Genomic DNA, 27,167 nt, shown 5'->3' with positions numbered 1-27,167 from the left:
ATTACATGGGTCTGTACACGACTGAGGCCAGGATTAATCATGGACATAATTATCGTTCTTAAGTGATGATCATATGGGAAAGATACGGTAAGATTCGAAGATTCACAATGTGGGGCTGTGCGTAATCCAGGATTAATAGTATACCGTCACAGGATTGTTGCTGGGAGTGAGATCGACGAGGAACCGATGAAGAAGAAAGCTTGGAGTCTTGCAGAAGTAGCAAAAGAGAAAGTGGTTGTATTTGTCCCATATAAGATGTGACAAGTAACGGTTGGTGATGAGGGTTCTCAGCCCTCCCTGCATCTCAACTTCTTTAGTCTTCAATTGTGGACTGGCGAGATCGCTCGGCAACGTACTCGGTTACGGGTCAGGACTTGGATGACATGATAAATTTGTCGCGACCAAAAAAGGAATTTCATTTGCCCAAGACATGCTTACTGTAGGAAATTGTGGATTCACCACGTCATCGTCTCATTATTATTGGAGCGCCTCATGGTCAAAAGAAAGGTGTGTTCCACGCTATCAGCCGCGTAAAATTGCTGACCGATTTTGGTTGATTGATCCCGATACGTGGGGCCAGTACAAGTGCACCGAGAAGATTCTACAATTGCTGTTCCAACAAATTAAGAAGGTATACGACCTTGAACAGAGTCTTCATCTGAAGAAGAAGGAAGCCCTTAAGGTGACACAGTGAATGTGAGTATAATTTCTCCTTCTTCTTTTTCTTCTTTTTCGTGTCGTAATGTTTGCACTAATGTACAGGATTAATCCTGCAACCGTCCAGGATCCTATCCAGGATTAATACTTTGTCACTCAAAGCATAGCTCGCTGTGTTACTACAGTACTCGTTCCCATGTTAAACCTCAGAACATGGTTATGGTAGGTGTCTGGCGATGAAATATGTATTAGATGGTGTTAAACCTACGTTGCGTATAACTTTCTTTTCGTCTTGCTCTTCACTGCACAGGTTGTGTGGGTACACGTAGTACCTCGCTCTTGGCGTCGTCAGCCACTGCAGATCTCTGCGTAGGTGGAGCTTTGTCCTCTGCATCGTCCTCTCCAGCATATCTTGGGGCTGGTGCTTTCTCCTCCGTGTCGTCGTCTTCCGTAGTGTCACGTGAAGTGGGCGTCTCCACAGGAAGAAGATGTCCAGATAGCAAATAGTAAAAGAGTTCGAAGCGGCGTCTGGTCAGCATGGCGTCGTTAATTTCCAGGTGGCGGCCCGTTATCACTTGACGGATGAACATCCAGCTCCACAGCTGTACCCATCAAACTGGATTGGATTATTCATGGGAATCACGTCGTAATCTAGAAGGCCTGAGATCTTGAGATGTGTGCCCACTGCGTTACAAGCGTTCTTGTAGGAAGCGTGGTTTAGCGGATCGTAGTAATAGATACGCTTAGCATTGACCTTCACAACCACGCAGCACCAGTGGAAGTTATCAAAGTTCAGCGGGAGCAATACCGTGTCCACTCCGTCCTCCTGAACTTGCTGTAGCAGTCGCTGTCGGATAGTATCTTCAACTGGAGAAGCATCTGTCTTTCGAGATCGGCGTTGCTTTGCTACAGCTGATTGAAATCCAGCAAATCGGACTGTTGGGTAATTGTCGGTGAGCCGCAAGCACAAGGCACGTAATGCTGCGTCCGAAAGCCATGTGGGTGGGCTCGCGCTGTAGAGCATTGCGTATGTGTAGTCTGCCAGATATGGTAGTCCTTGAATCCGTTTGAACGGGTACGACGTTAACACATCCTCAGCAACTCGAGTTCCAATTCCGTGGTAGGGGGCTGGGAGGGAAGGAACAGCGACCTCCAGTAGCCACTTATGCATGTCCAAGCCTGCCTGTACGGTTCGTTTCAAATTGTCCACGCGCTTGAAGGTTTTGATCTGCTTCCTTGAAAAACTCCCAACGTCCTTGATGACAACAGTTTCAATTGGTTTTCCTTTCTTTTCCTCCGTTGGTTGGCTAGTTTGTGATGCGTCAATCGCGATAGCATCTTCCTTTGAATTGGACACGGGAAGGATCTTCAGGCACGCATCCAAAAGCTTCGTTGGAAGTATGTAGAACGGATCCTGTATCAATACAGGATTTTTCATCATGTGAAGCTTGGGTTTTTTCGACTCAACGTCTCCGTACTTCACTATGATCCCCGATTAACGCCTCTGTACCTCGCGAAGCCCAGGCTGAACGTGATCTAAAGACTTCATCACCGCAACTAATGTCACTTCCCCTTCTTTCTTACGGCCTTCTTCCGCCGCTTCATACCACTTCCTGTCCGCACGTTCACCGGCCACTATCTTCGTTCTGGCCTTTTTGGGGGCCCCAACCTTACGCGCCTTTGGGTTCAGGCGTATAGTCATTGTGGAGGCAGACGCTTCCTTCTCTTTAGTCACAGCAGAATCCACAGAGTCTCCAGTACAAGATTCTTCATCATCACTATTGCTAATTCCAAACTCCCGCTTCAAATCAGCACCAGACACAGATTCCACATTTGCCGCAACCAGACCTTCATGTAAATCTCCATCAGGGGTATCCTCGGCAATTTTTTTCTGCCGGACGTTTCTCCATTGATTCAAAACAAACTGCAGCATAGTCTCGAACTCAGCTTCATCTTCAATGTCTGCTATCTCGCTGGCAATTAAGTGTGTTGCGCGCACAGCCTCTCTATATCTCTCCGAGTGTGTTCGCATCCTATTCTTTTGATTTCCTTGGGCCGAATCTCCGAACTTCTCATCGGCAAACTGCCGGACTTTCTTGAGTTCCATTGTCGGGTTCGTCCACCTACAAGTCATGCACACATACAGGATTCGTTACTATACAAATACATATAATAGAAATATAAAATCCTGAATACATCCAGGATTTTTAGTTGGATCAGTACGAACCTCTCGTCAATCATGGTCCAGGGAATAACAGGCCCATTTACGTTGGTGTGCTTGCGATATGCGATTGCGTGTCTACAAGGCAAACTCATCGACGCTGCAAACTCGCAGTTGCATCTCCACTCATCGATTCGAAAAATATGGATCTTAAATGATCCACGGACTTTGACGACTTTCAATTTCCCGGGATCTTTCTCGAACTTGTAACGTAATGTATTCTCTAATCCGAGTGTGTATTGCCGCTCTATCTGTTGAGCCACATAGTGAGTAGTGAAACGCAGAACCGTCGACATTTCCTCGTCATAATTCGAGTTGCTGAAACGACCTATTCGAGTTAGCCGGTATCCGTAGTCGTTTTGTTTCCGCCGATCAAAAGCAACCAATGCCTTGATACAATTCGCCATAGTCATAGAACTGTCGATACCTTCTTTCAGTTTGCCAAAGTAACTCTCCAGTCTGTTGTTGGTGTGATTGTTGAAGTGGGGAAGCGTAGCACGAAGATATAACACCCAACGCTCTGTGCATGAGTGCCAATTCTTCTCGAAATACTTGAAAAAACGATCCATACCACATCTTTCGCAAATGCCCTTTAGAGAATCGTGTGCATCTTCGTATTCTTGTTCACTGGACGCGTATACCATCTTATGAACTGCAGCGTCTATTTGGCTAGCGTCGTCTGATGAAATCTTCCCGAACTCTGGCTTCGAGCGCATCTTCTTGAGATACTTAATAACATGAAAGTGACATATCAGGATCCTGGCCTCAGGGAAATTCGCCTCCAACACGCGTATCTCGTTTAAATCCTTATCCACGACTATCACGCGCAGTAAGTTGATGCGCGTAGGGTGAAATCGTTTAAAATGATCAATGGCTCGTTACATATGCCAGTCTCCATTTGCTTCGATCAGAGACTGTTGAACTACTGCACCCTCGCCAAATTCGTTCATTCCCATGAATGTTAGTAGTTGGTAGTTATACCTACATCATTATCATGAACACATACACGTATCAGTCCTGTTTAAATCCAAGATCATTACCCTTCACATTACACAGACGTACCTATTCGTTTTGTGACTGCAATCAACTAGCAAGACCTCGCAGAAACGCGCCGCATGTGCGCACTTGCAATCGATATAACTCCTGTCTCACCACAATCCGTGTCGGCCACTGACGAAAGGTTCTCATTATCAACTGCAGCAAACAATGCGAGCTCCCTAGCAGTTCCCTCGTTATCGTCAACGTCCGTTGTGGAAGAAGAATAATCACGCACCAGATTGTCTACGTCCGCCTGCACCACATTCTCGTCATGCTCCACGAGGTAGTCGTAAATCTTAGAGCGCTTGGCTCCAACCTCGAGCATACCCTGAACACGCGCTCCTACCAGCGGGTCAAACACTCCACGCGACGATGGGTACGTCGCGAAAGCTGCGGGCGAGACTTGATGGTTGTGTAACCAGACACCATTCTTCACCTGAAGCTCTCGACGCGCCAAATTCCACTGTACCACGAATCTGAAGGGACAGTTTGTCAGCCGGATGTGCTGACGCGGACGGCTGCCCTCACTGCGCGACTTTCTCTTTCCAGCCGTGCGTACAGATGTACGTGCGTTGATACGGGTCAAACTCATTCGGGACCAGCTGATCGTCATCCACACCTTTCTTCGTCTTCTTTAGACGCTTGTTCCTTTCAGCGCAAGACATCGTCTCCTTCACGGGGATGACTTGCATCGAACGTCGTCAGTAGTCGACGAAGTAGCTCTGCCACGCTTTCCAATTAGCGTGGTATTTGACCGGCGGGCTCACTGGCACACTCGCAGCGTCGGTGCTCTGGCTTCCAGGTTTTTCACTATCACCATCCGTTTCTGAAGACCGCACAGCCTCCGTATTTCGCTCATCTTCTACATCCATGTGGGCGCCCGCCTTTACATTCATGATAGAGCTTTCGGGGTCCTGTGTCTGGCTGATAAGGCTTCCTCCGGGCTCTACAGTCCCTTTCGCGTCAACTCCAGCGCTTCTCCGGCACTTCTCACCTCCAGACTCCGCAATAACTTGCGCGTTCGCGACCGCATACACTCCACACAGAGGAGATTCTTCACGCAAGCCTTCCTGCGCAGGCGCGGTGTCCGCGTCTTGCGGAGCAGCATCGCCGGCGTCCCTCGACATCTGACCGGCAAACGGCAGAAACAAATATGAAACCCTCCGAATTTATTATGATCGGAAATAGCAGAGTTTGAAAAGAATTTTATTTTGCAATCCTGGACATGTACAGGATTATAACATGTATAGTTCCATGTAAATAATCATGGCCTCCAACGGTTTCGATTAAATAAACGTACATCAATACGATACCTCTCCAGCGGATATATAGTGAGTAGGTCATCTCTTCAACTCTGACGACGGGATGAATCTCCGAATGCCCAATAAATGCCAACCATTCGGACAATTGCTCGCTCACAAGCAGTTTTTTAGTCCGACGAAAGCCCGTTATCTGACTTCTCAGTAAAAATATGTTCATTATTCTAAAGCTAAGTCCAATTAACAACTTAAGAATGGTAATGTATTACCAGAAACCTAACATCGCCGACTAGAAAAGCACTTTTTCACCTAAAAAGCTTTTAAACGTACAATATCACAAGTAAATACAGGTACAGTAGTATAATACTTTAGGCGCCTTCGATTTCAAACTACTATGCATTGACTAGATGCCATTGAGTTGCAGTACTAAAATTAGTTTAGGTGGTAGCCAATGACAGTGGCCCATGCTCGGGGACCATTGGGATCGCGATCGGAGGCACCGATGGCGACGGTACCGCACGCGCTGGCGTCTGTGGCTACTCTCTCATCGCCGCCGTCTCCTAGTAGTCGCCTCGTGTCTACTTCTATTTGTTGTCTTAAAGCTATGGCAATCCTTCCTGTCTTACCGTCGCCGCCTTGCTTGGAACGTTCCCGAACTCTCACCACACCAGATCCAAGCCTTCACCTCGAGTTTGTGGCTCGAGACGCAGCAATTCAAGCCCAATACTCGTGGGATTGTGCTACCATTATTTGATGACATCGCCCTACTGGGCTTCTCTCTAATCCTGGAGCTTCGACGTCTCCAAGTTCGCCTCCCCGTGGAAATTCCTCACTGCGGAGATTTGAGTCAAAACCTGCAGAAAAAGATGCAAAATCAGGACTCATCCGTGACATTCTACGACGTCTGTGAACGCGCAACTAATGCAGCAATCGAGCAGCGTCAACTCTTCTGTGTAGATCTAGATCACTGCCACCACAAGTTCCGCAGCTTCGACATCAAAGTACTGGCGGTAGTATACTCGCAATTCCAGGAAATCATGCTACTAGACGCAGACACGCTCTTCTTCCAGAATCCCATGACACTATGGGACACAGTCAAGTACAAGAGCACAGGAACACTTTTCTTTAACGACCGTATCAGCTACGACTTGTCGTATCTGGCCAAGCGAACGTCCTCTGATAATATTGGTGCATTGCATCAATTTCTCGCGGACTTTGACGTCTCTCTGTATAGGAATTTCGGTACTTTAGACACAAAACCGAGACCTCAGATACCAAGGCACTACATGGATCTAGATTTTAGTTTCCAACCGAGCGAATTTCTCGTAAACTCGCACGTTTGGGCACTTCGTAGTGGCCACCAAATGGACTCGTCGCTGATGTTGTGGAACAAGGCACGACAGCCACGAGCGACGGTCATTCTGGCGTCTTTTGTGTCGCTAAACGGACTACGAATGGCCCCGTCCTATGGCGATAAAGAGCTCTATTGGCTGGCGTGTGAGTTGGCGGAGACTACGTACGAATTCTCAGACTATGCTGTGGGCTCTGTCGGCTGGGAGCTACTAGCTGAAGGGCGACAAAACGATGGAGTTTTGTGTGGAGACGCACTGCAGCATTACCCGGTGCGGAGGAATTCTGCTGTGGGACTGGAAGCAGATGCTGAGCCGCTGTATATGAACAGTGATAATATCTTGGAGTGGGGTCGAGACTCTCGACGACTGTACCGCACGGCTGCTCGACCTGCAGCGTTCTATCCAGGGTCGTTTACGGAACGGAAGCTGCTTCAGACCTGTCTATTCGACGTGACGATCTTGGAACTCGCGCCGTTGGAAGCGGTGTTACTAGCGCAGAGACAGCAACTTTACGATGAGGTGGCGGGATGGATTGATGAGTCTGGAAGAAAGTGAAATCCGTTTGATTAGACTACACAGAAGCGCTGGCTGTGGGCGGTGCAGTTTTTGATTTGGTGCCGACGGTTTAGAATTCTCAATAAGAGATCTCTATCGCCTACGCTTATGGGAAAGTCTGTGACTCAAGATCAACTTTACTTATGGGATCGATTGGCATTCGTAAGGTTGGTATTGCTACGAGAAGGATAATAGAGATAGATTCGATGCGATTTATTTTATGGATCGAGCTGGTAATGGCCATTGTTCACCTCGAGAAGAGCAGGGTCTAAAATCTTTGGGGGAGCTCTATAGATTTGGGATGCACACGACAACACCCAGCCAGTACAGTACATGTATCTTGAGCTGTGTTCGATCGCGGCTTCTACTTTGAAAGTACCGGTACATGTAATGTATTGCCAGTGGCAATTTGACCGAGGGTGTAAAGTTTTTTTTTGTTTCACGCTTAACACCAATAATTTTTGAAACATGTACTGTTAGTTGTGATCGCGTACGCTGGTCGGCTGAGGCTCTGTGGATCACGTGGAGATTCAATTGCCGTGTTGGATCGAATCAAGTGTGTACAGAAAGCCAACACGATTGCTTTTTGTAGATGAACACCCCCACACTGAAAAAGTGCAACATGGAGCGGCTAACTTGCAAAGCTCTGGCTGAGCTGCGAGACTTAAGTGAGCCAGATCCGCAGCACTTTAGACCGGATATCCTATCTATATGATAGCATTAAATGTTAAGTACTCGATTTATAGCTTAAAGCTTAGTGTCATTGATGGCTATGGGGAGTTCATCTCGCAATACAAATCGTGACAGGGTGTTGTGGGGTACAGAATGACTCCAATGCGGTACATAACGGGAAGCTTAATCTTTCACGTGTGCCGTGACATTCCTTCCAATATCGCTGCAATGTACGTGTAAGTAAACTGCCCTTCTTGTCTCGTCCTGCATAAGTTGAGTAAGTTTTATATTAATATAGTAATAGTAGCGTCAAGATTCCAAATTCCCCACACCAATCGGTCGTAATCATATCTGAGGCAGGGCAAGGTACGGCCGTTCTCAGCATGAGATAGGGAGCTAGATGATACATGCCGCAATCCGCTTATTCTCCAATTCACCGACTCCGGACCATTCAAGCATTTCAGTCGAGGACTCGAAAAGAATTGGCTTACCATGAACAAGTATCTGGTACGAGGCCTCGGCTTCTTCAACGACGCCTACGATCTCTTCGTCATGAATATCGTCAACGTCGTGCTTACGGAGCAATACGGCAAGCACGTCTACACGTCGTACGTCAAGTCCTGGGTGTCGGCTGCTGCTATCATCGGTGCTGTGATCGGTCAGCTCTTGTTTGGCTTCCTGGGTGACGTTTTCGGTCGCAAGGTCAACATGATCGCCACTTGTGTGCTCCTGATCGTGGGTAGCATCTTGTGTACAGTTGCGTATGGAGGTAGCGGCAGTTCGACGCTGTGGTTCCTGGTCGTGGCCCGTATCATCCTCGGTATCGGTATTGGCGGCGAATACCCACTTGCTGCTTCGTCATCGGCTGAAGACTCGACCAACTCGGCTGAGCGTAACACTCGTGTGGCCACAACCTTCTCGCTACAAGGAGTGGGTCAGGTGGTGGCTGCCATTCTGGGCAATCTGCTCGTTGAGGCTTTAGCTGACGGTAAGCCCGGTGAGAACAGCGACTCTCGCCTTGAGACTGTGTGGCGTCTGCTTTTTGCTATCGGCTGCATCCCTGCCGTCGTGATCTGCTACTACCGTATAACTGCGGAGGAGACGGAGGCTTTCAGGGCGATGCAAGAGCGTGCTAACGCCGTTTCTCATGTGGGCGCGGCTAAGAAAGCTCGGTTATCTTTCATTCTCCGTCACTACTGGGTCAGTCTTCTTGGTACGGCCGGCACCTGGTTTCTCTTCGACATCATCTACTACGCCCAGAACCTCTTCTCGGCCAGTATCCTGTCTGTTATCGGAGTCAAGAACTCGTCACTGCAGCAGGTCACCACTATGAACGCGTTCGTGGCGCTGCTGGCCTTACCTGGTTACTATGTGGCTATCTACTTTATCAACAGTCTGGGTCGTAAGAAGATGGCTCTGCAGGGTTTCTTTTTTATGGGCGTGCTTTGCCTCATCCTGGCTATCTTCTGGGATGACCTGCAAGACCAGACTGTTCTGTTCATCGTCCTGTACGGCCTCACTCTGTTCTTCGCCAACTTCGGCCCCAACACGGCCACGTTCGTGCTACCGACCGAGATGTACCCGACTCCGATCCGATCCACTTGCCACGGTATCTCTGCGGCCTGTGGCAAGGGCGGAGCTGCTATTGGATCGTTCGGTTTCTCTATCTGGGTGTCGAACGAAAGTTTTGGCTACGATGGCGCCTTCTACACGTTCTGCGCCATCGCGTTCGTGTCAATTCCACTGACGTGGTTCTGCGTGTTCGACAACAACGTTCCTATTGAGGAGACGGACGCTGAGTTCTACCGCAAGCTTCACGGTGAGGACGCTTTCACGCGTGACTCGTTTGCCTCGAAGGGAGCCGATGCTGACAAGGAGTCGGGCTACAAGGTGTCGTCGACACCCATCTTATCCGCTAAATAGCTTAGAAATTACGAGAATCAATGTATTTCCCGTTTTCAGAATTCAGACTAGCAACTCGTTAATAGCGAGGCATGGATACAGAACAGAACTGGTCTTTTGAAGAAGTCATTTCTGTAATGGAGAATCTCCATCCTGTATTGAGTGTCACCCAAGGTGGTACAGTAGCACACTGTAACGCCGTGACTGGATCCGATTCTCGAGCTACGCTGGTCACTATGGGACTGAATCTCAGCAGATTCGCTGCTTGATGCGTCGCTTGCTTGCTGGAAAAGAGGTTGACTACCGAAATGCGTCGCATCTCACGTAGTTTTGGGTAGTCGCGATTTCTTTGTTTGGGTAGACTCCATGTAGGACACTACTTCGCTAACTTACAGCCATTATTAATTCTGTAATGTCATGTACGAGCCAATGTTTCGTATTAAATGGCTACGTGCCACATCAAATTAGTTGGCCACTTGCTGCCAGTATGTGAATTCACTGGTCGCTGCGAAAATCCCGAACGCGTGAGACGAGCTCAAGAGCAAGATTCGAAGCGAGTATGTTACGCATCTCGCTGACACCTTCCCCACCTACGTCACCCAAAGCTCGACCGGTTTCGAGAGCCGTCTCACGGAGACGTTAACGCCCAGATAAAGAACCTCCAGCCAAGATACCTAAAATCTTACACGCCACTTCGAGCATCGAATTGAACTAGTTTTAGAGTTAAAGAAAAAGGTTATTCCTTAGACTCGCTTGATGATACCTATTCCGCTCAATAAATTTACCGAAACGCTGTAATAATTCATTGCTAAAGCGTAGGGAGCGGAGAAACTGGCAGAAACTTGAAACGGAACCCAATCTAAGTCCCATTTTGTACGACTAATTTGAGCAGGGCGTCCCTCTCCACCTTGCATCGTGTACTGGATCTGTCAGTTCATTCCTTAATTTACCAGCAACGCTGCAGCCGACTTCAGTCTCGCCTAAGTCCGTCAATTTCGCCAACCATGAACAAGTATCTGGTACGAGGCCTCGGCTTCTTCAACGACGCCTACGATCTCTTCGTCATGAACATCGTTAACGTCGTGCTTACGGAGCAATACGGCAAGCACGTCTACACGTCGTACGTCAAGTCCTGGGTGTCGGCTGCTGCTATCATCGGTGCGGTGATCGGTCAGCTCTTGTTTGGCTTCCTGGGTGACGTTTTCGGTCGCAAGGTCAATATGATCGCCACTTGTGTGCTCCTGATCGTGGGTAGCATCTTGTGTACAGTTGCGTATGGAGGTAGCGGCAGTTCGACGCTGTGGTTCCTGGTCGTGGCCCGTATCATCCTCGGTATCGGTATTGGCGGCGAATACCCACTTGCTGCTTCGTCATCGGCTGAAGACTCGACCAACTCGGCCGAGCGTAACACTCGTGTGGCCACAACCTTCTCGCTGCAAGGAGTGGGTCAGGTGGTGGCTGCCATTCTGGGCAATCTGCTCGTTGAGGCTTTAGCTGACGGTAAGCCTGGCGAGAACAGCGACTCTCGCCTTGAGACCGTGTGGCGTTTGCTTTTTGCTATCGGCTGCATCCCTGCCGTCGTGATCTGCTACTACCGTATCACTGCAGAGGAGACAGAGGCCTATAGAGCTATCCAGGAGCGCTCCAATGCAGTAACCCGCGTCGGTGCCGAGAAGAAAGCTCGCATTTCGTTCATTCTCCGCCACTACTGGGTCAGTCTTCTTGGTACGGCCGGCACCTGGTTCCTCTTCGACATCATCTACTACGCCCAGAACCTCTTCTCGGCCAGTATCCTGTCTGTTATCGGAGTCAAGAACTCGTCACTGCAGCAGGTCACCACTATGAACGCGTTCGTGGCGCTGCTGGCCTTACCTGGTTACTATGTGGCTATCTACTTTATCAACAGTCTGGGTCGTAAGAAGATGGCTCTGCAGGGTTTCTTTTTTATGGGCGTGCTTTGCCTCATCCTGGCTATCTTCTGGGATGACCTGCAAGACCAGACTGTTCTGTTCATCGTCCTGTACGGCCTCACTCTGTTCTTCGCCAACTTCGGCCCCAACACGGCCACTTTCGTCCTACCGACCGAGATGTACCCGACTCCGATCCGATCCACTTGCCACGGTATCTCAGCGGCCTGTGGCAAGGGCGGGGCTGCTATTGGATCGTTCGGTTTCTCTATCTGGGTGTCGAACGAAAGTTTTGGCTACGATGGCGCCTTCTACACGTTCTGCGCCATCGCGTTCGTGTCGATTCCACTGACGTGGTTCTGCGTGTTCGACAACAACGTTCCTATTGAGGAGATGGACGCTGAGTTCTACCGCAAGCTTCACGGTGAGGATGATTTCACACGTGACTCATTCGCTTCAGAGATGGATAAGGAGTCGGATTACAAGTCTGTGAGTACGCCAGCTTCGTCATCGTAAATTGGTAGGTGTGGCCCACGAACAGCATGTGTGATGTAGCAACTGATAGACAAGTACTGCGGCAAAGCTTATTGTCCCCAGATACATTTTACTACTACAGCAGTGCTAGTATACCGTTTAACTTTCATTTGAAAACTGCACAACGATACTTAGTAAACGATAGACAGCGAAGAATCAAAGTGGCCAACCCACTGAGTAAGCAATACACCCCAAATGAACACCGCAAACTCCATAAAAGAATTCCTCCTTTCTTTCTCAAGCTGCTGCAGCGTTGCGAAAGACCGAAAGCTCAAATTTCGACTGAAGGTGCAGAGCTGCGAGTTCTGGTCCTCAAACTGGACCCTGTGGCCAGTGGCTACCTCGGTAACCAATTCGCGAACTCTTGCCACGTCTTCCTAACTGGTGCTACTGTACACAACATACCACCTACGATCTTGTAGCAGGCCACACCATTTAGCCCATCAAGTCCCGGTTGGAAACGACCCAGATGCTGTTCACTCGCATCAATCGCCAGCTTGAAGTATACTGGACGTCCAACAAGTCCGTGACAATCGTCAGTGCATTGGATTTCTTCACACTCAGGTACCACTCCAAGCGACGGAAGGCATCAAGACCGGGCGTCTTGCCCAACCCCATGGCACCTCTCTCCTTCGAATACATCTGCAATATATCGCGAAACACTGACCGCTCTCTCTTTAAGAGAGGAGTCTTCAGCAGTCGCTTCTTCAGCACTTCGCTGGCCTGTCGACAGAGACACTGATGCGTGCCGTGCGCACCACAAACCTGACGAAATCGATCGTTGTAGCGCAGAGTTCCCGGACCGGAACTAGCACGGCGTCTGTGTCGTCACCACGATAGATCTTATGCATCATGTGGATCACTTGTGTGGCCTTGAGCGATAACGACCGTCGCTCGTGACGACGGACTAAAGTTCATGTCCTCATAGATGTCCAGCAGCTCGTCATGGAACGGATAGCGCTCTAGAAATCCCTGCTGGACTAGAGCATTGTAGAGCTGATGGAAGGCTCCACATTTGGAGGAGAGCTCTCCACCTCCGATCATCAAGAACCCCAAGTGGTTCGACAGCATCTGAGAGCCCCATACAGGGGGTTTGACCCGTTCTGTCGCAGGGAAGCCGTCCATAGCGTCCTTCATAAATTATGAAGAAAGACTCGATGCATGCTATTATGACATAATAGCATGCATCGAGTCTTTAATTCTCTCTTGTAGCAGCGACGTTTTGACTATATCGATCAGACTCTCCGAATGGCTAATGGTAAGACTAATATTGCGACTAAGCCCCGCGTCGCCTTGCAGTGCAGTGACAGACTGCATCCAACAAATACAGAGGAAGACGAGTTGGATGGTCACTTTGCATGTGGCCAGGTATGTTTCCAAGGCGTCCATATAGTCAACGACCAGGCCACTTTGGCCTTCATATCCACGTCCCATCATGCCAATTTTGCGGGCGATTGTAATGTGATTAGAACGACATAGTGGTAAACGTCGGGAAATACATACTCCGAGGTTCGCTCCTCCTCGTAGTTTGGGCCGAAATAGCCATCGGGTAGAGCGCTCGGCTGTGCCTTCTCGATCGGTTCGATGGGCGGACAAATTGTCGTAAAGATGAAGTGACCCTTACATTGGTGAAGTCATGGAGTAGCGTACTTTGAATGCTCCGTTAGCCTCGAAGCTCGCTTGTCTCTCAGTGGGTGCCTTTGTGAGTCGAGCAGCAAGACCTGAAGAGGGATAATACACCAACGCTCCGACCAAATCTTCGGCCAGTTTCAACGTCGGATAGCGCACATGGAGCTTGGATGTCAGTAGGTTGGCCATCCGCAGAGCCAAAGTACCAAACACCCCTTCGACATGCTCCTCCAGTTCCTTAAAGTAGCATACAGCCTCCGTCTGTAGATTTTGGGCGAAAGCTTCATTGAAGAGCTTCTTCCTCTCGGCCTTGCTACTTCTTGGAAGCCCCTTTATTTGTGATAAAACTGGGAAATAGTCCTCGTCTTCCTGTAGAACTTGATAATAGTTCTCAAACCGTTGAATCTCCTTCTCAACTGGGAGAACCTGAAGAATGTCAAGACAGGTGGGAGGAAGTGACGGTGGCCGCGCTCCTGGTCGTCGAAGAACAGAGCGACGTGTTCTCGTATGAGTGATGGTCGCTCCTCGGCTACGCCGAGTGGTGACCATTGCGATGAAGGAAGTAGTCGTAACAACAGTAAGTTGCAGGGACTGAAAGTCCAGCAGGGGAGAAAACCGAGTGCTGCTGCTTGCTCTTGACGGCGCAAGTTGTCGAGTGTGTAGCAGCACACGGAAAAACCCCGGTAACATATATTGGTAGGATTAGCAGTAGGATGGGGCTGGCGGCTCGCCAGCCAATGGTCCGTCGAAGTCCGGCTTCTGGACGCGAGCATCGCGTCCTGGAGGCACCTGAGCCTCAGGTTTGAGCTGGACGCAGTCCTGGCTCTTCCTCCACACTTCACACTCCCACTTGATCTAGTCGAAGCGCAGCTTCAACATGATCACCTTGTAGAGCTCACCACGATGTCCTTGGCATCTTCTAGCTGCGCTGCAGCACGACGCTTCGTCCTTGGTAGCGCTCTTCCTCCTTCTTGTCCTTCGTATGCATGAACTGGTAGTAGTAGCTTGCATTCACGCATGGCGATGATGTTTGGCTCCCACTGAACGAGCTGAGCCTTGCTGACGGTCGATGCGCAGCACCTTCATCCCATCACGGCAATGTTCGAACTTGTCCTTCGGCAATGGCTTCGTCATCGCGTCGGCGATCATGTCGTCGGTGCCAACATGGCGAATCCGTAGCTGCTCGTTCTCCACGAGGTGGCGCACCAAGTGGAACTTGTTCATAATGTGCTTGTTCTTGCTGTGCTTGCCAGGCTTGGCAGTCAGATAGATGCACGACTTGTTATCGCCGATAATCTCCGGAGTCGCGAACTCCCAGCATAGTTCTTCACAGAGTCCACGTAGCCACTGTAGATCTCTAGTGCCTTCATTCATGGCAATATACTCTGCTTCCGTTGTGCTCTGTGCGTTATTATCTTGCTTTCTTGATCCGTACGAAACCACGTTACCATTGACGAACGTCACGAACCCGCTAACACTCTTTCGGTCATCAGGGTCATTAGCGTAGTCAGCATCGGTGTAACACGTCAGCTTGACGTCGTTCCCAATAACAATGTCCATCACTAAGCCGTGGTCTTGAGTACCACTCAGGTAGCGTAGCACCCTCTTTCCCATAGCGTAGTGTGTGTGGTCGAAGCAGGACAGGTACTTGCTGAGATTACGCACAGCGTGCGCAATGTCCGGCCTTGAGGCTGAGACCAGATATTGTAGTGCACCAACGAGCTCTCGGTACGGGGGCGGGGAGTCATCTTTCGCATCTGTGACCACCTCAGCGCGCAGCGCTTCCGGTGTTGCAACCGCGTTGCACCCCTCCATGTGAAATCGCTTTAGCACCTCCGTAATGTGTTGCCGCTGGCAAAATACCGCATGTCGACGCTCGCTGTCGATCAGTATCTCCACGCCTAGTAGATACTTGACTGGTCCGAGAGATGTGAGTTCATACTCCTCACTGAGTTGCATAGCAACCTTAGCGCAAAGGTCATTAGGGCCGAGGAGAAGTAGGTCGTCGACGTACACCGTGAGCAACATGGTGACTTCTCCTCCCACTTTCCTGGCGTAGAGTCCGTAGTCAGAGTCGAGGCGCTCGAGTCCGATCTTCGTCAGGAACTTGTGCAATGTCTTGTTCCAAACGCGAGGCGCTTGCTTTAGCCCATACAAACTCTTCTGTAGCTTGCATACATAGCGCGTAGAGTCTTCTCCGAAGCCTGGAGGCTGCTCCATGTAGACCTCCTCGTCGAGGTCACCGTACAAGAACGCGGTCTTGACGTCGAACTGCAAGATGGCCCATCCGCGTTGCAGCGCGTATACGATCACGCATCTGATCGTCTCAAATCTGATAACAGGTGCGTATGTTTCACTGTAGTCGATGCCCATGCGTTGTAGAAAGCCTCTGATCACTAGTCGAGCTTTATATCGCTTAATCCGGCCCGTAGAGTCTCTCTTGAGCGCGTACACCCACTTGCACGAAATGACACGCTTGCCCTTGGCCTCCGTGCGTCGCACGAGCACCCAAGTTTCGTGCTGCTGCTGTGAGTCCATCTCAACTTGCATCGCTGCTTTCCACTCCTTCCACTTCTTTGACCTTGCCGCATGCTTGTGACTAATGGGGATCTGCACATCCTCGACGTTCTGCTTCGTCACATTCGTCACTACGTAGTCCTTGAGTCGGGCGGATGGTTGTCGCTTCCGCTTCGGTCGCGACGTAGCTGCACTGTCGTCTGGCGACGACTTCTGCGTCGTGCATGGCTCCCAGTTCTCGTCTTCGTGAGCATCACGTCGACTGTCCTTGGCCTTCGAGGCTCCCACTCGATTTGCACATGCTTTCGCTTTATTCTTGCCTTTTGTGTTCTTCCGCTTGGAACCTCCCACTGAAGCTGCTGGCTTCTTAGCGTCCTCGCTTGGTAGCTGTGGGTCATCACTTCGAGTCGCAGACTCGGCTTCAACTTCAACACCTTGGTCATGGCTCTCACCAGCAGTGGCCAGCTTCGCCATCTCCGCTGCTCGCCTTTCTGCAAGCTCTGCAGGAAGCTGCAGGTACGTAGACATTGTCGTCCGGATCGGCACGATCGGGATCTCCGCAGGTAAGTCGTAGTCTCCGTAAGCGTAGGTGTTTGCAAGAAGTTGCTCAATATACACAGTGTTTACCGTGTACTTCTCATGTGCCTTCATGTTTCCATCTCTGCACGTCGTCACTGATCCTGTGCGCAGGTTCAGCAGCTTATAGCCCTTGGTCTTCTCGCTGTAGCCAAGTAGTAAGCACATCTGCGTCCTTGGAGTGAGCTTCTCCTTTCTCTGCCGAGAATCATCAGGGATGTGCGCGTGCACCAAGCACCCCCACGTGCGCAGCACGCTGAGGTCTGGCCGCTCTCCGTACAGGGCCTCGTACGGGGACTGCTGGTCCTTCAACACCGGCGTCGGCGTCTTGTTGAGCGTCTCAATTGCATGTAGGAAGGCTTCTCCCCATAATGAAACAGGCATTTGCGTAGCTTGTAACATAGATCTGACCTGCCGCATGACGGTCTGGTTCGTGCGCTCCACGATAGCGTTCTCCTGCGGGCTGTAGGGATTGGATGAACGCGTGTCGATGCCGAGGTCCTTGCAGAAGGTCTCGAGCTGCATGTTGACGAACTCGCCACCACCATCGGAGAACAGCGTCTTGATGGTCGCCTTCGGGAACTGGTTCTGGATCCAGCGAATCTGCTTCTGAATCAGCTCCGTGGCTTCGTCTTTGTAGGCTAATAGATATCCCCACTTGTATCTCGTAGCTTCGTCGATAATCAATAGAAACTGGTTTGATTTCGATATTGTATCCACTCCAATACTGCATAGGTCGACACAAAGCTTGTGCAAGGGTTTTTCAGAGCGAGACGGCTTGCGCTTGTAGCTCATGCGCTTCGTCTTTGACTCTAAGCATGGAATGCATTCATAGAGAGCAAAATTCTTCGACTGCATGTTGATGCCAAAGTTATAGGTTCCTGCCATAGTCTTGATAGTCTCCATGTTTACGTGGCCCATGCGGTTGTGCAGCAACGTCATGGGGTTCTCAGCTTCACTGGCCTTGACGCTCATCACGTTCTTGCTCTGACGTGGCGTCCCACATGCGGTACATCCTCGCGGATGTACTGGAAGCGCAGCTTCAATGTGTCCTTGACCTAGCCACGTAGTCTTCTGATCATGCGAGATGCGCACCTTGAAGTTTCCTTTGAATTGCATGTAGGTCTGCGAGATCAGGTTGTAGGCAGCCGACTTGGCGTAGCTCACGTCATCAAGGAGGCGCTCCTCGATCTTGCCCGTGTGCTCGTTCAGCACTTGCATAAGCACTGTGCCTACAGTTGCGCGCTCGGTTGTGCCGTTGCCGAAGACTAGTTCTGCAACTGAGTCTTCGTGTAGCTCCGTAAACAAGGTAAGGTCGCTCGAGACGTTGGTCTGCGCGCCGCTATCCAACACCCACTCCACCATGTCCTGGTCCTTGTCCTTGTCCTTGTAGTTGAAGTTGTCACGCACCGCGAGTACATGCTCTTGTCCTTCAGCTTGAGTCGGTGCAGCCGACTTGGCTGTCTTCACAGTAACCACATCGATCATCCTGCGCGGCGGGTTGCTCGAGTTGTTGTTGTTGTTATTGTTGCCACGCTGGCGGCACTCAGGATCGCCACTCCAATGTCCTTGCTTTCCGCACGTGTTGCACTTCGTCTTCGCCTTTCGCTTGGCGATGTCATCCCTCGCACTGGATGAGCTCTTGCTCTTCTGCCGCTTGTTCCGCCCACGCGGCGATGAGCTGCGGCTGCGACGATTGTTGCGGTTGTTGTTGCCTCGTGCTTGACTGCTGCTCGAGTTTCGACGTCCTCTTCCGTCGTTGTGTCCGTCGCCACGGCCACCACCAAATGCGACATCTCGCTGGACGGCACGTCTACCTCCACCACGTCCTTGCTGTAGTTCAGTCTCTTGGCGTGAGTGGTCAGCGAGTCGAAGGCGCTCGATCGCTTGCTCCCACGTAATGGACTCATCACGTCCAATACGTACTTCATGCTCGTTTACCACCGCTGGGTACACACCCACTGTATTCGACAATAGGATAGAGACGGCTTCCTGCTCAGGCAGCTGCTTATTCGCGCGGCGAAGTCTCTGTTGGTAGTCGTCGATGTCACGAATGTAATCGTCAAGTCGTTCGTCACGTTGCAGGCGACGATTCAGCATATCTCGCTTGAGAAACACGCTGTTTACTCCAGGATGGTTATCAAAATGATCTTCCAGTGTTCGCCACAGTAGGATAGGATCAGCACGTTGAATAACACTTGTAAATCGCATCTGTAGTTCTTGACTAAGTCCCATCGTAAGTTCACGTTGAGCAACACGCAGTCGTTGCTTGAAACAGCCGCGCTGTCCTTCGTTACGTTGGTCTGCCATCGTTTCGCGCTCCATGATGGGGTCCAAGAGGTGTGCGACGTCGAGAATGGAGCAAATCTCGACGCGCCACGTCTGGTAGTTGGTATCGGTAAGTCTTGCGTTCAACTGCACGTGTCCGCTCTGGTTCATGCACCGCGTGCATCTGTGGTCTCCAACCATGGGTTCGTCCGTAGCGGAGTCGGTCCCGGCCTCGGTCTGGACTGGCTGCGCTGCAGCCTCGGACGTTCTTGGGTTTCTTGGCGGCTCGCTCTGACGCGTGCTGGCGTCGGCGGTAAGTTCCTCTGTGCTTGGGTTTCCTCGGCGGGGCCCGTACGGCGTCGGCACTCGCTGCGGTTGTGCTCGAGCCGCTGAGAATTCTTGAATGAGCTGCCTTTGTGGGCGTCGGGTGGATGCTTCCACTGGAATGTTCTGCACTTGCTGCTGATTGGTCAGTGTAGTCATAACGGTACCGAATTGGGCCAATAAGAGCTCGAGTTGTTGCTCAACTCGGGTTGATGACGCTTGTGACGTCGCATGTGTCTCGTCTGACGTTGTCTCGTCTGCTCTTGCAGGCAACTGCAACTCGTCGGACGCGCGCGAGCTCTGCGTACTCCGGACTGGGCTTCCAGCTCTCCTTCTTGGGCTCATAACCTGAGTGATGGTCGCTCCTCGGCTACGCCGAGTGGTGACCATTGCGATGAAGGAAGTAGTCGTAACAACAGTAAGTTGCAGGGACTGAAAGTCCAGCAGGGGAGAAAACCGAGTGCTGCTGCTTGCTCTTGACGGCGCAAGTTGTCGAGTGTGTAGCAGCACACGGAAAAACCCCGGTAACATATATTGGTAGGATTAGCAGTAGGATGGGGCTGGCGGCTCGCCAGCCAATGGTCCGTCGAAGTCCGGCTTCTGGACGCGAGCATCGCGTCCTGGAGGCACCTGAGCCTCAGGTTTGAGCTGGACGCAGTCCTGGCTCTTCCTCCACACTTCACATCGTAGTGTGATGGCGCATTGGCAAGCTCCCAGCGCTTTGGGCAGGTACTGCAGCAGCTTGGGCGCGAGTGTCGAAGGGTCCGTAGCGACGTCTTTCACGACGTCATTGAACGCGTCGAGGTCCAGACGCTTACCCGCGAAACGTCCGCGACCGCGTGTGCTGGTAGAAACCAGTCTAGGAAGAAGGCAGTGGCGCACGTGTACCGCGAGTACTTGCTCGCTGGGATAGAAGCTTCGGGCTCTGGATAATGACTGGAAATGATGCTTGGATAAAAATCTACATTTAATTTATTACCTGCGGTAATGTATGGTTATTAGTTATTGAGATCTAGCTCTCTTGCTGTCCGAGTTTTTTTATCAGAAGAAGCCCCGTCAAAACTCATACCGGTATACATGACGTGGATCTCAAAGAAGCGGCATTCTGTATTTCGCAATTGAAGCCGCAACATAACGATATCTTTTGGAGGGATGAAAGGCTTATCGCACGGCTGAAATTCTACCATGATTAACGACCTTCTCATTGACAAGCCCTTCAGCCCGAAGGACAACATACGTAAAGCAAACCCAATCGCAACCTTAAAAAAATTTGAGCACTTGAATAGGTTTTTACATAAAGATTGGGAAGAATACTTCCATACATTTGGTTTGTGCTACCTACCGCAAATCTACTGAGGGGTGGTGGTGGACTTGTACACACCGTCCTTCTCTAGGTCGCTCTGCTTGATGACCGAGTTGAACGACTCGCGGGTGAAGTCGTCGGCGCCGTGCAGCTTTTGGTAGAACTCGGCGTCCATCTCGTCGAAGCCCTGCTCGTTGTCGAACATGCAGAACCAGGTGAGCGGGATCGACACGAACGTGATGGCAGCGAACGTGTAGAAGGCGCCGTCGTAGCCGAAGCTCTCGTTCTCGACCCAGATGGAGAAACCGAACGAGCCGATGGCGGCACCGGCCTTACCGGCAGCAGCCGACAAACCGTGGCACGTCGAACGGATGGGCGTGGGGAACATCTCCGTAGGCATGACGAAGGTGGACATGTTGGGACCGAAGTTGGAGAAGAAGAGAGCAAGACCGTAGAGGATGATGAAGAGTACGGCCTCCTCCTGAATGTCATCCCAGAAGATGGCCAGCACCAGGAACAGGATCGTCATGACCACGAAACCCTGCAGCTGGATGACCTTGCGACCCAAGCGGTTGATGAAGTATACAGCGACGTAGTAACCGGGCAGAGCCATCATAGCAACGAAGGCGTTCTGGGTCGTCACCTCCTGCAGCGAGGCATTCTCGACACCGACAACAGACAGGATACTGGCAGAGAACAAGTTCTGGGCGTAGAAAACAATGTCGAACAGGAACCACGTGCCAGCCGTACCCAGAAGGCTGACGCCGTAGTTGCGAATGATGAACGAAAGACGAGCACGCGAGGCTGTCGGGTTAGCATTAGCCGCAGCCTGGCGACGCTCCTCAGCGGCCTTGTAGGCGTCGGTCTCCTCAGCGGTGATACGCCAGTAGCACACAACGATGGCGGGCATGACACCAATAGCAAACAGCAGACGCCACACAGTCTCAAGACGAGATTTAGAGTTCTCGTCCTTGTCGGCGCTAGCTAGAGCCTGGATGATCAGGTTGCCCAGAATGGCAGCAGTCAGCGAACCCACTCCCTGCAGAGAGAACGTAAGAGCCACACGCTGGTTGCGGTCGGCCACGGACGTAGCATCCTCAGCCGTCGACGAAGCAGCAAGCGGGTACTCGCCGCCGATACCGATACCGAGGATGAAGCGGGCTACAACGAGGAACCACAGAGTAGCCTCGGCAGTGCCACCGTAGGCGGCCGTACAGAGGATTCCACCGAAGATGAGCAGGGCGCACGTGGCAATCATGTTGACACGACGACCGAATACATCACCAAGGTAGCCGAACGCCAGCTGGCCCACAACGGCACCGATGAGGGCCGCGGCGGACACCCACGACTTCATGGTGGACGTGTACACGTGCTTGCCGTACTGCTCCGTGAGCACAATGTTGATCACGTTCATCACGAAGAGATCGTAGGCATCGTTGAAGAAGCCGAGGCCTCGCACCAGGAACTTGTTCATCTTTCTGCGCTTGGGAGTCCTGTGGGCTTGCGAGGATCTGAGCAAAATGCGGAATGACCCAATGTCAAAGCTGAGTGTGGCGCCAAGACAGACGACGACACCAGCTGAAAAAGCTTAGCGGATATCTTGGTGGTTGGCCGCGAAGCTTCGCCTTACCCGCGATAGGCATCTGATTAGAAAATGGGCAAATAAAAAAAAAACACAGTGAAACGGTACAGGTTGCAGATTTTGTAGTGGTACAGAGACCTCTATTAATACCAGATGATGAATAGCCGGTGCGCTTGCACCCTCGAGATTCGCTGGGGCCCGAGCTCCTTCCGCTGCTAACGGATGCTAACGCAGTGGAATCTGGAGAGATTCCTGGTTGCACTCCTTCGCACGACGTTCAAAGTCAACAGATCGGCCAGCATGGCGAAAAAGGGGGGGGGGCTCGCATTTTGTACATGCAAGATTAAAAATGGGCAGCTTAAATTAAACTGGGCTTGGCCGAAATTAACGCGGCACCACCAAGCGTGTGCCAATGTTTTTTCGGCAACGATCTCTTGGGAAAGACGCAGTGTTCCGGTTGAGTAAAGGGTTGCTGTGAGAGTGCTAATACATCCTGAAGCTTTTTCAAAGCACTTCTGCCCACTCGACTTGATTCTCTGTCGCTTTGGCCTGTGTTTCTAATTCCCCTATTCCCCTGACTATCCCCGCAATGCTTGTTTTGTAGGTTAACTCCAAAAAGCCGGTCTGGGTCAGCAGCTAGTTTTCGGTCAGTTTCGAGACATAGACTACCGATTTACTGGGACAATTCCAGTATTCGATTAAGCCAAACCGTGTATTACCTACTTCGCAATTGTTAGCGTTTGGGTTCATTTCGTCAAACTAATTTTGTCGTGCACCGAGAATGTGAACTAGTATATGTACGATTTGGGAATCCGCTTTCGGAGCCGCAGCTCCACCTCACTGAGGAGGGCGATGGGGGGACGCCCACCTCAGTGAGCAGGGCACTTGATCTTGAGCACATGCACACGGCGGGCCGGCATCAGTTTGAGACGGTGTCAGTGTCCGGTTTGTTGTTCGTTGTGCAGGCTTCGATAATGCGACCGAAAAGAGCTAAAATCTGCAGATTCGTCCAAATCAAAATCGGACTCTCCTATGAACCGTACCAAAATCGCAAAGTCAGGACATCATGTCCCAGAGACTGTGCAAGTCTAAAGAGATTAAAAAAATCCGCCGGTCCATTTCTATTTAAAAACCAGCAATCTGCGCGAAGATAATGTGGAGCATCTCTTTGAGTGAACGTGCTGCTGTCTTGGTACGTGCACATGTATGTACACTGTACATGTATTTAATACTGTAAGCAAGCTCTGACGCTCTTGGCAGCTCACCAGGATGTACAATCGGCACTTTCGTTCTCGTACCGTGAATTTCGCCTACCGAATAACCTTAGCTATGAATTACTCTTTGTTATCAATTACACTTCAATGTGGCCAATCAGAAGCCGCCAAACGCTGAGTGGGAAAAGAAGCCGTGCATCCTTAGTTATCAATTACACGACTTGACAACCAGTAATTTGCGTACATTATCCAGTATTCTCAAAGCCGCAGATGAGTCCAACGCAACGAAAACGCCCAAAGGGGAGGCCTCGCCTATTTGGTGGCAAGGGCCGCCAGCACCAACGAACACCATTACGGCGTACATCTCTTCACAAGATCGTCGCTGCGTGTACAGTCCCTAAAGAAGCCAAGAAGATGAAGGCACGTTGTAGTGGTGTAGCTACCGCTCTACCTTACTCAGTAGAGTTGAAACTTGTTCACTGGGTCGGGGACCTACGGGACGAAGGGGTGCCAATCACACCAATGATGCTAAGGTTGCAGGCACTCGCAGAAGCTAACGAAGCCGGTATCCACGCGTTCACGACATCCTGGAGTTGGCAGAGCCTGTTTAAAGGCCGCCATCGCTTAGCCCTTCGAGCTAAGACCCGCCAGGGTCAAATTTGCCCTCCCGAGCTCGACTTCTGGTCTCTGCACTGCAGATTGGGTGTAATGCATAACTAAGGTAATTCGGTACTGTACAAGTACGAAATTTATGGCTATTGAGGTCGTTCATTCAGGGAGGGACTCGCAGTCGGACCTACCATTGATAATATCGCAGGTGACTGCTTTGAACATCTCCTTTACCTAATTGGAGATATGAAAAGCACTACTATAAAAAACAGTTCACTGGATTGTTTTATGCGGGGCTCCATCGTACACAATGGCCATGGCTGGTAGAAAGCGAAGGCAGCACGAGACATTGGAGCGTTTCGTTTTAAGGGATCCAGGCTGCCAACGCTGCCCCATGCGGCGTTATTGACGTTGAACTAGCTACAGTAGAGTCAATTGCTGTAGTAAAAGTTCAGAAATCAGCTTTAATTTATCTTTCTCGGCCAAGTTAAATGACCTGATCATGGTACGGACGCACTGCGAGAAAGCACCGGAGCTTCGGGTGTCAATGGAGTTTCCGCTATCGATTTGAGCTTGATCGCTGCCTCCTCTACACTTTGAGGCTCATTTTTGCTCCCTCGGCGGCGATACACTCGAGAAGAAGAACTTTACGCAACAGTGGGCGATGTTCCCGTACGAGTCTCGCAAGCCGCAATTGGCGCTGCGTCGCCGATAAATTGGTCACCTTCTGTAGTGTTTCACCCATTCGGTCGTGCCAAAGCGACCACTTATCGTACTCGTCGTTTTCCACGGGTACAAGGAGCTTGCGCTGTGCACGTTGACGCGCCACCTCCGCAGACCACGAGAACGCATAGCCACACAAGCAATTTAACGTGTTACACCCATCCACCATAACAACTGTGACGTTACAGCCGCGACATTCCACGACGTTTTCATCCTCGATAAAGTCTCGACAGTCTCCACCGTGGTGGTTGGTGGCCTTGCACTTAAAGCAGACCTTAGCGCCACAGCAAATCGTATGCGTGTCCGGGTTCTTGTTCAAGTGACGCAGTAGTAGTGCTGCACGTCGCTCTTCGTCTACAATCTGTGGTAGCAGTCTCAACAAGACGTGCTCCGTATTGCTCTTAAATTTTTTCGATAAAAAGCTGTAAAATTCCGCTGCATCGAGACGATGATAGCAGTATTCTACACCACATTGATACAATCCATTTAGAGCTTCAACCTGCTCAGCTGGCAGCTCTAATTGGTCGTCTTCGTCGTCTCCATCCTCCGACTTTGCATACCGTTCGGGTAGCATTGTGTAGTCGGCAAGATGACAGCATGGACTCTGGAAGCCGCAGCTTTGACGACACAGCATCACATATTTATCCAATACGTGTCTGCTGCCATCTTGTTGCTGTTGTTGCTCCTCGTAGTTTATTTCTTGTTCAGGTACTTGGGTATCTTGTTGCGCTGACGTTGCTGGAAGAACGAACTGCTCCCATTGGTTCTTATTGAGTAGATTGAGACACACTGGACAACGAACTTTAGGTAGAACACCCGGGTAGAAGGAGTAGATACTGGAGGTGAGATGGCGTACCAGGCATTTGCCACAGACCTCGGCCAGACACTCGGCGCCGCACAGCTGAAAGACGGAAGATGGTGCGTCCATACAGATCTGGCATATAACGGGGAAAGGCTCCTGGTCGACGAGTGTTAAGGTGGCGGGTGCGACGTCATCTAAAGCAGTTGCTATGACCGAAACACGCTGAGTAGAGGCTGCCATGGCGGAAGGATGGCTAGTCGAGGAATGAGAGCATTATGCCAACTTCGAGCTGAAGTTGGGTACAGAAGATATGACCATCACTCAAGCGAACCTTGTTAAAATATAGCGGCATAGAGGCAAATGTACCTTTAGTCTAAAAACTAGGAAAAAAAATTAAAAGTTTTAAACTAAGATTGGCCATGTTTGTAGTTTTAATAATTTAAAACACTTACAAATTTTACATTTCTGAATTGTCAACCACTCACGACGCACAGCAGTTCTTCTTCTCGCCATTTTAGAAGCCCAGACCCCTACACCGCTCAGGACGCCCCTTCTCACTCCCCCCTCAGTGTAACGCATTTTTACTAATACAAGCCCCGTTACGGTACTGCCTATGAGACCTGGGTGCCTGGCGTACCTCACCTTCTCTAAAACCTGCAGCTTGAATTGATTGTTGTATTTCTGGGCTCGCCCACTAAGTCACTTTGTTTCAGTATGATTTAGTTAACGGAGACTGCGGTTCTCCCGCAATCTCAAATCGGGCGAGCAGTGTCTTCATCGTTGCTTTCCTCTTGTGCTAGTGACCTGTTTCAGTATTTTATTCAGTAAGCGGTCACCTATCATCAAGCGCGCTGAGTTATGAGCCCAAAGCCTCAGCTTGAGTTCTGTCAACTTGAAGACAAGATAATTTGCTTCGCCCGTTTGCTAGACCCCAGCAGCGTCTGCTTCGTTGTCATGGAAGCAGCAGCATCAGCGACAACATCAGTTAGCACATAGAGCTCTTCAAGGGTGGATCGGATCAAGTGGAATCGGCGGTGCTGCGGCTGGTGGGGGCCAAATTGGTGGCAGCGTGGCTGTCACAGCTAAAACCACTAAATATCAACGTGCGACTATTTCAGTAAGTGCTCTTACTCCAGCTCAGGTTGCTCTTGCAATTTGGTCTGCAAGCTATGGGCAGGGTTTCCAAACTGAAGCTCCGATGGCTGCGAGTTCTTTAAAAAAAATGCCTGCTCAATATGCCTCCCCCCACTTCATCCAATCTTACAAGACCTTCCCTATCATGACCCTATCCCCAAATGACGTTTCTCTTCCAAGGACGGACCCACAATGGAGGGTAGTTTTAGCTTGTATCAGGCTCAATTGAGCTTATTTCTGGAGTGCTTTAAAGCATGGGGTTGGTGAATGGATCAATTCAGCGGTCAGTACTGCCTGGCTATGATCAAGACAAATACGACGAGCTAGATGAAATCGTTAAGGACTCTATCCTTCGCGGTGTTAAGAAGGAGGACGCGGAAAGAATATGT

General features: G+C 50.5%; 6 protein-coding genes across 6 annotated transcripts; 3 read left to right on the top strand and 3 right to left on the bottom strand.

The window, feature by feature from the left end:
- Positions 1-5,639: 5,639 nt before the first annotated feature.
- Positions 5,640-7,082, top strand: PITG_13024 (uncharacterized protein; the record flags this gene model as incomplete). Its single annotated transcript, XM_002900519.1, has 1 exon — positions 5,640-7,082. One exon carries the CDS (start codon positions 5,640-5,642, stop codon positions 7,080-7,082), a length of 1,443 nt encoding a protein of 480 aa, XP_002900565.1.
- A 1,164-nt stretch (positions 7,083-8,246) lies between these two features.
- Positions 8,247-9,677, top strand: PITG_13023 (inorganic phosphate transporter, putative; the record flags this gene model as incomplete). The annotated part of the gene is made up of 1 exon (XM_002900518.1): positions 8,247-9,677. One exon carries the CDS (start codon positions 8,247-8,249, stop codon positions 9,675-9,677), a length of 1,431 nt encoding a protein of 476 aa, XP_002900564.1.
- Positions 9,678-10,660: 983 nt separating this feature from the next.
- Positions 10,661-12,079, top strand: PITG_13022 (inorganic phosphate transporter, putative; the record flags this gene model as incomplete). Its single annotated transcript, XM_002900517.1, has 1 exon — positions 10,661-12,079. One exon carries the CDS (start codon positions 10,661-10,663, stop codon positions 12,077-12,079), a length of 1,419 nt encoding a protein of 472 aa, XP_002900563.1.
- Positions 12,080-12,532: 453 nt separating this feature from the next.
- Positions 12,533-13,486, bottom strand: PITG_13021 (uncharacterized protein; the record flags this gene model as incomplete). The annotated part of the gene is made up of 3 exons (XM_002900516.1): positions 12,533-12,739; positions 12,856-13,004; positions 13,426-13,486. 3 exons carry the CDS (start codon positions 13,484-13,486, stop codon positions 12,533-12,535), a joined length of 417 nt encoding a protein of 138 aa, XP_002900562.1.
- Positions 13,487-20,760: 7,274 nt separating this feature from the next.
- Positions 20,761-22,188, bottom strand: PITG_13020 (inorganic phosphate transporter, putative; the record flags this gene model as incomplete). Its single annotated transcript, XM_002900515.1, has 1 exon — positions 20,761-22,188. The coding sequence occupies one exon, from the start codon at positions 22,186-22,188 to the stop codon at positions 20,761-20,763; it is 1,428 nt and encodes a 475-aa protein (XP_002900561.1).
- A 2,431-nt stretch (positions 22,189-24,619) lies between these two features.
- Positions 24,620-25,770, bottom strand: PITG_13019 (uncharacterized protein; the record flags this gene model as incomplete). Its single annotated transcript, XM_002900514.1, has 2 exons — positions 24,620-24,721; positions 24,766-25,770. 2 exons carry the CDS (start codon positions 25,768-25,770, stop codon positions 24,620-24,622), a joined length of 1,107 nt encoding a protein of 368 aa, XP_002900560.1.
- Positions 25,771-27,167: the final 1,397 nt, after the last annotated feature.

The sequence above is a fragment of the Phytophthora infestans genome, genomic scaffold (assembly GCF_000142945.1).
Source record: "Phytophthora infestans T30-4 supercont1.25 genomic scaffold, whole genome shotgun sequence".
Lineage (NCBI taxonomy): Eukaryota > Oomycota > Peronosporomycetes > Peronosporales > Peronosporaceae > Phytophthora > Phytophthora infestans.
The sequence above is the reverse complement of the archived record's forward strand: the minus strand, read 5'-3'. Positions and strand labels throughout refer to the sequence as shown.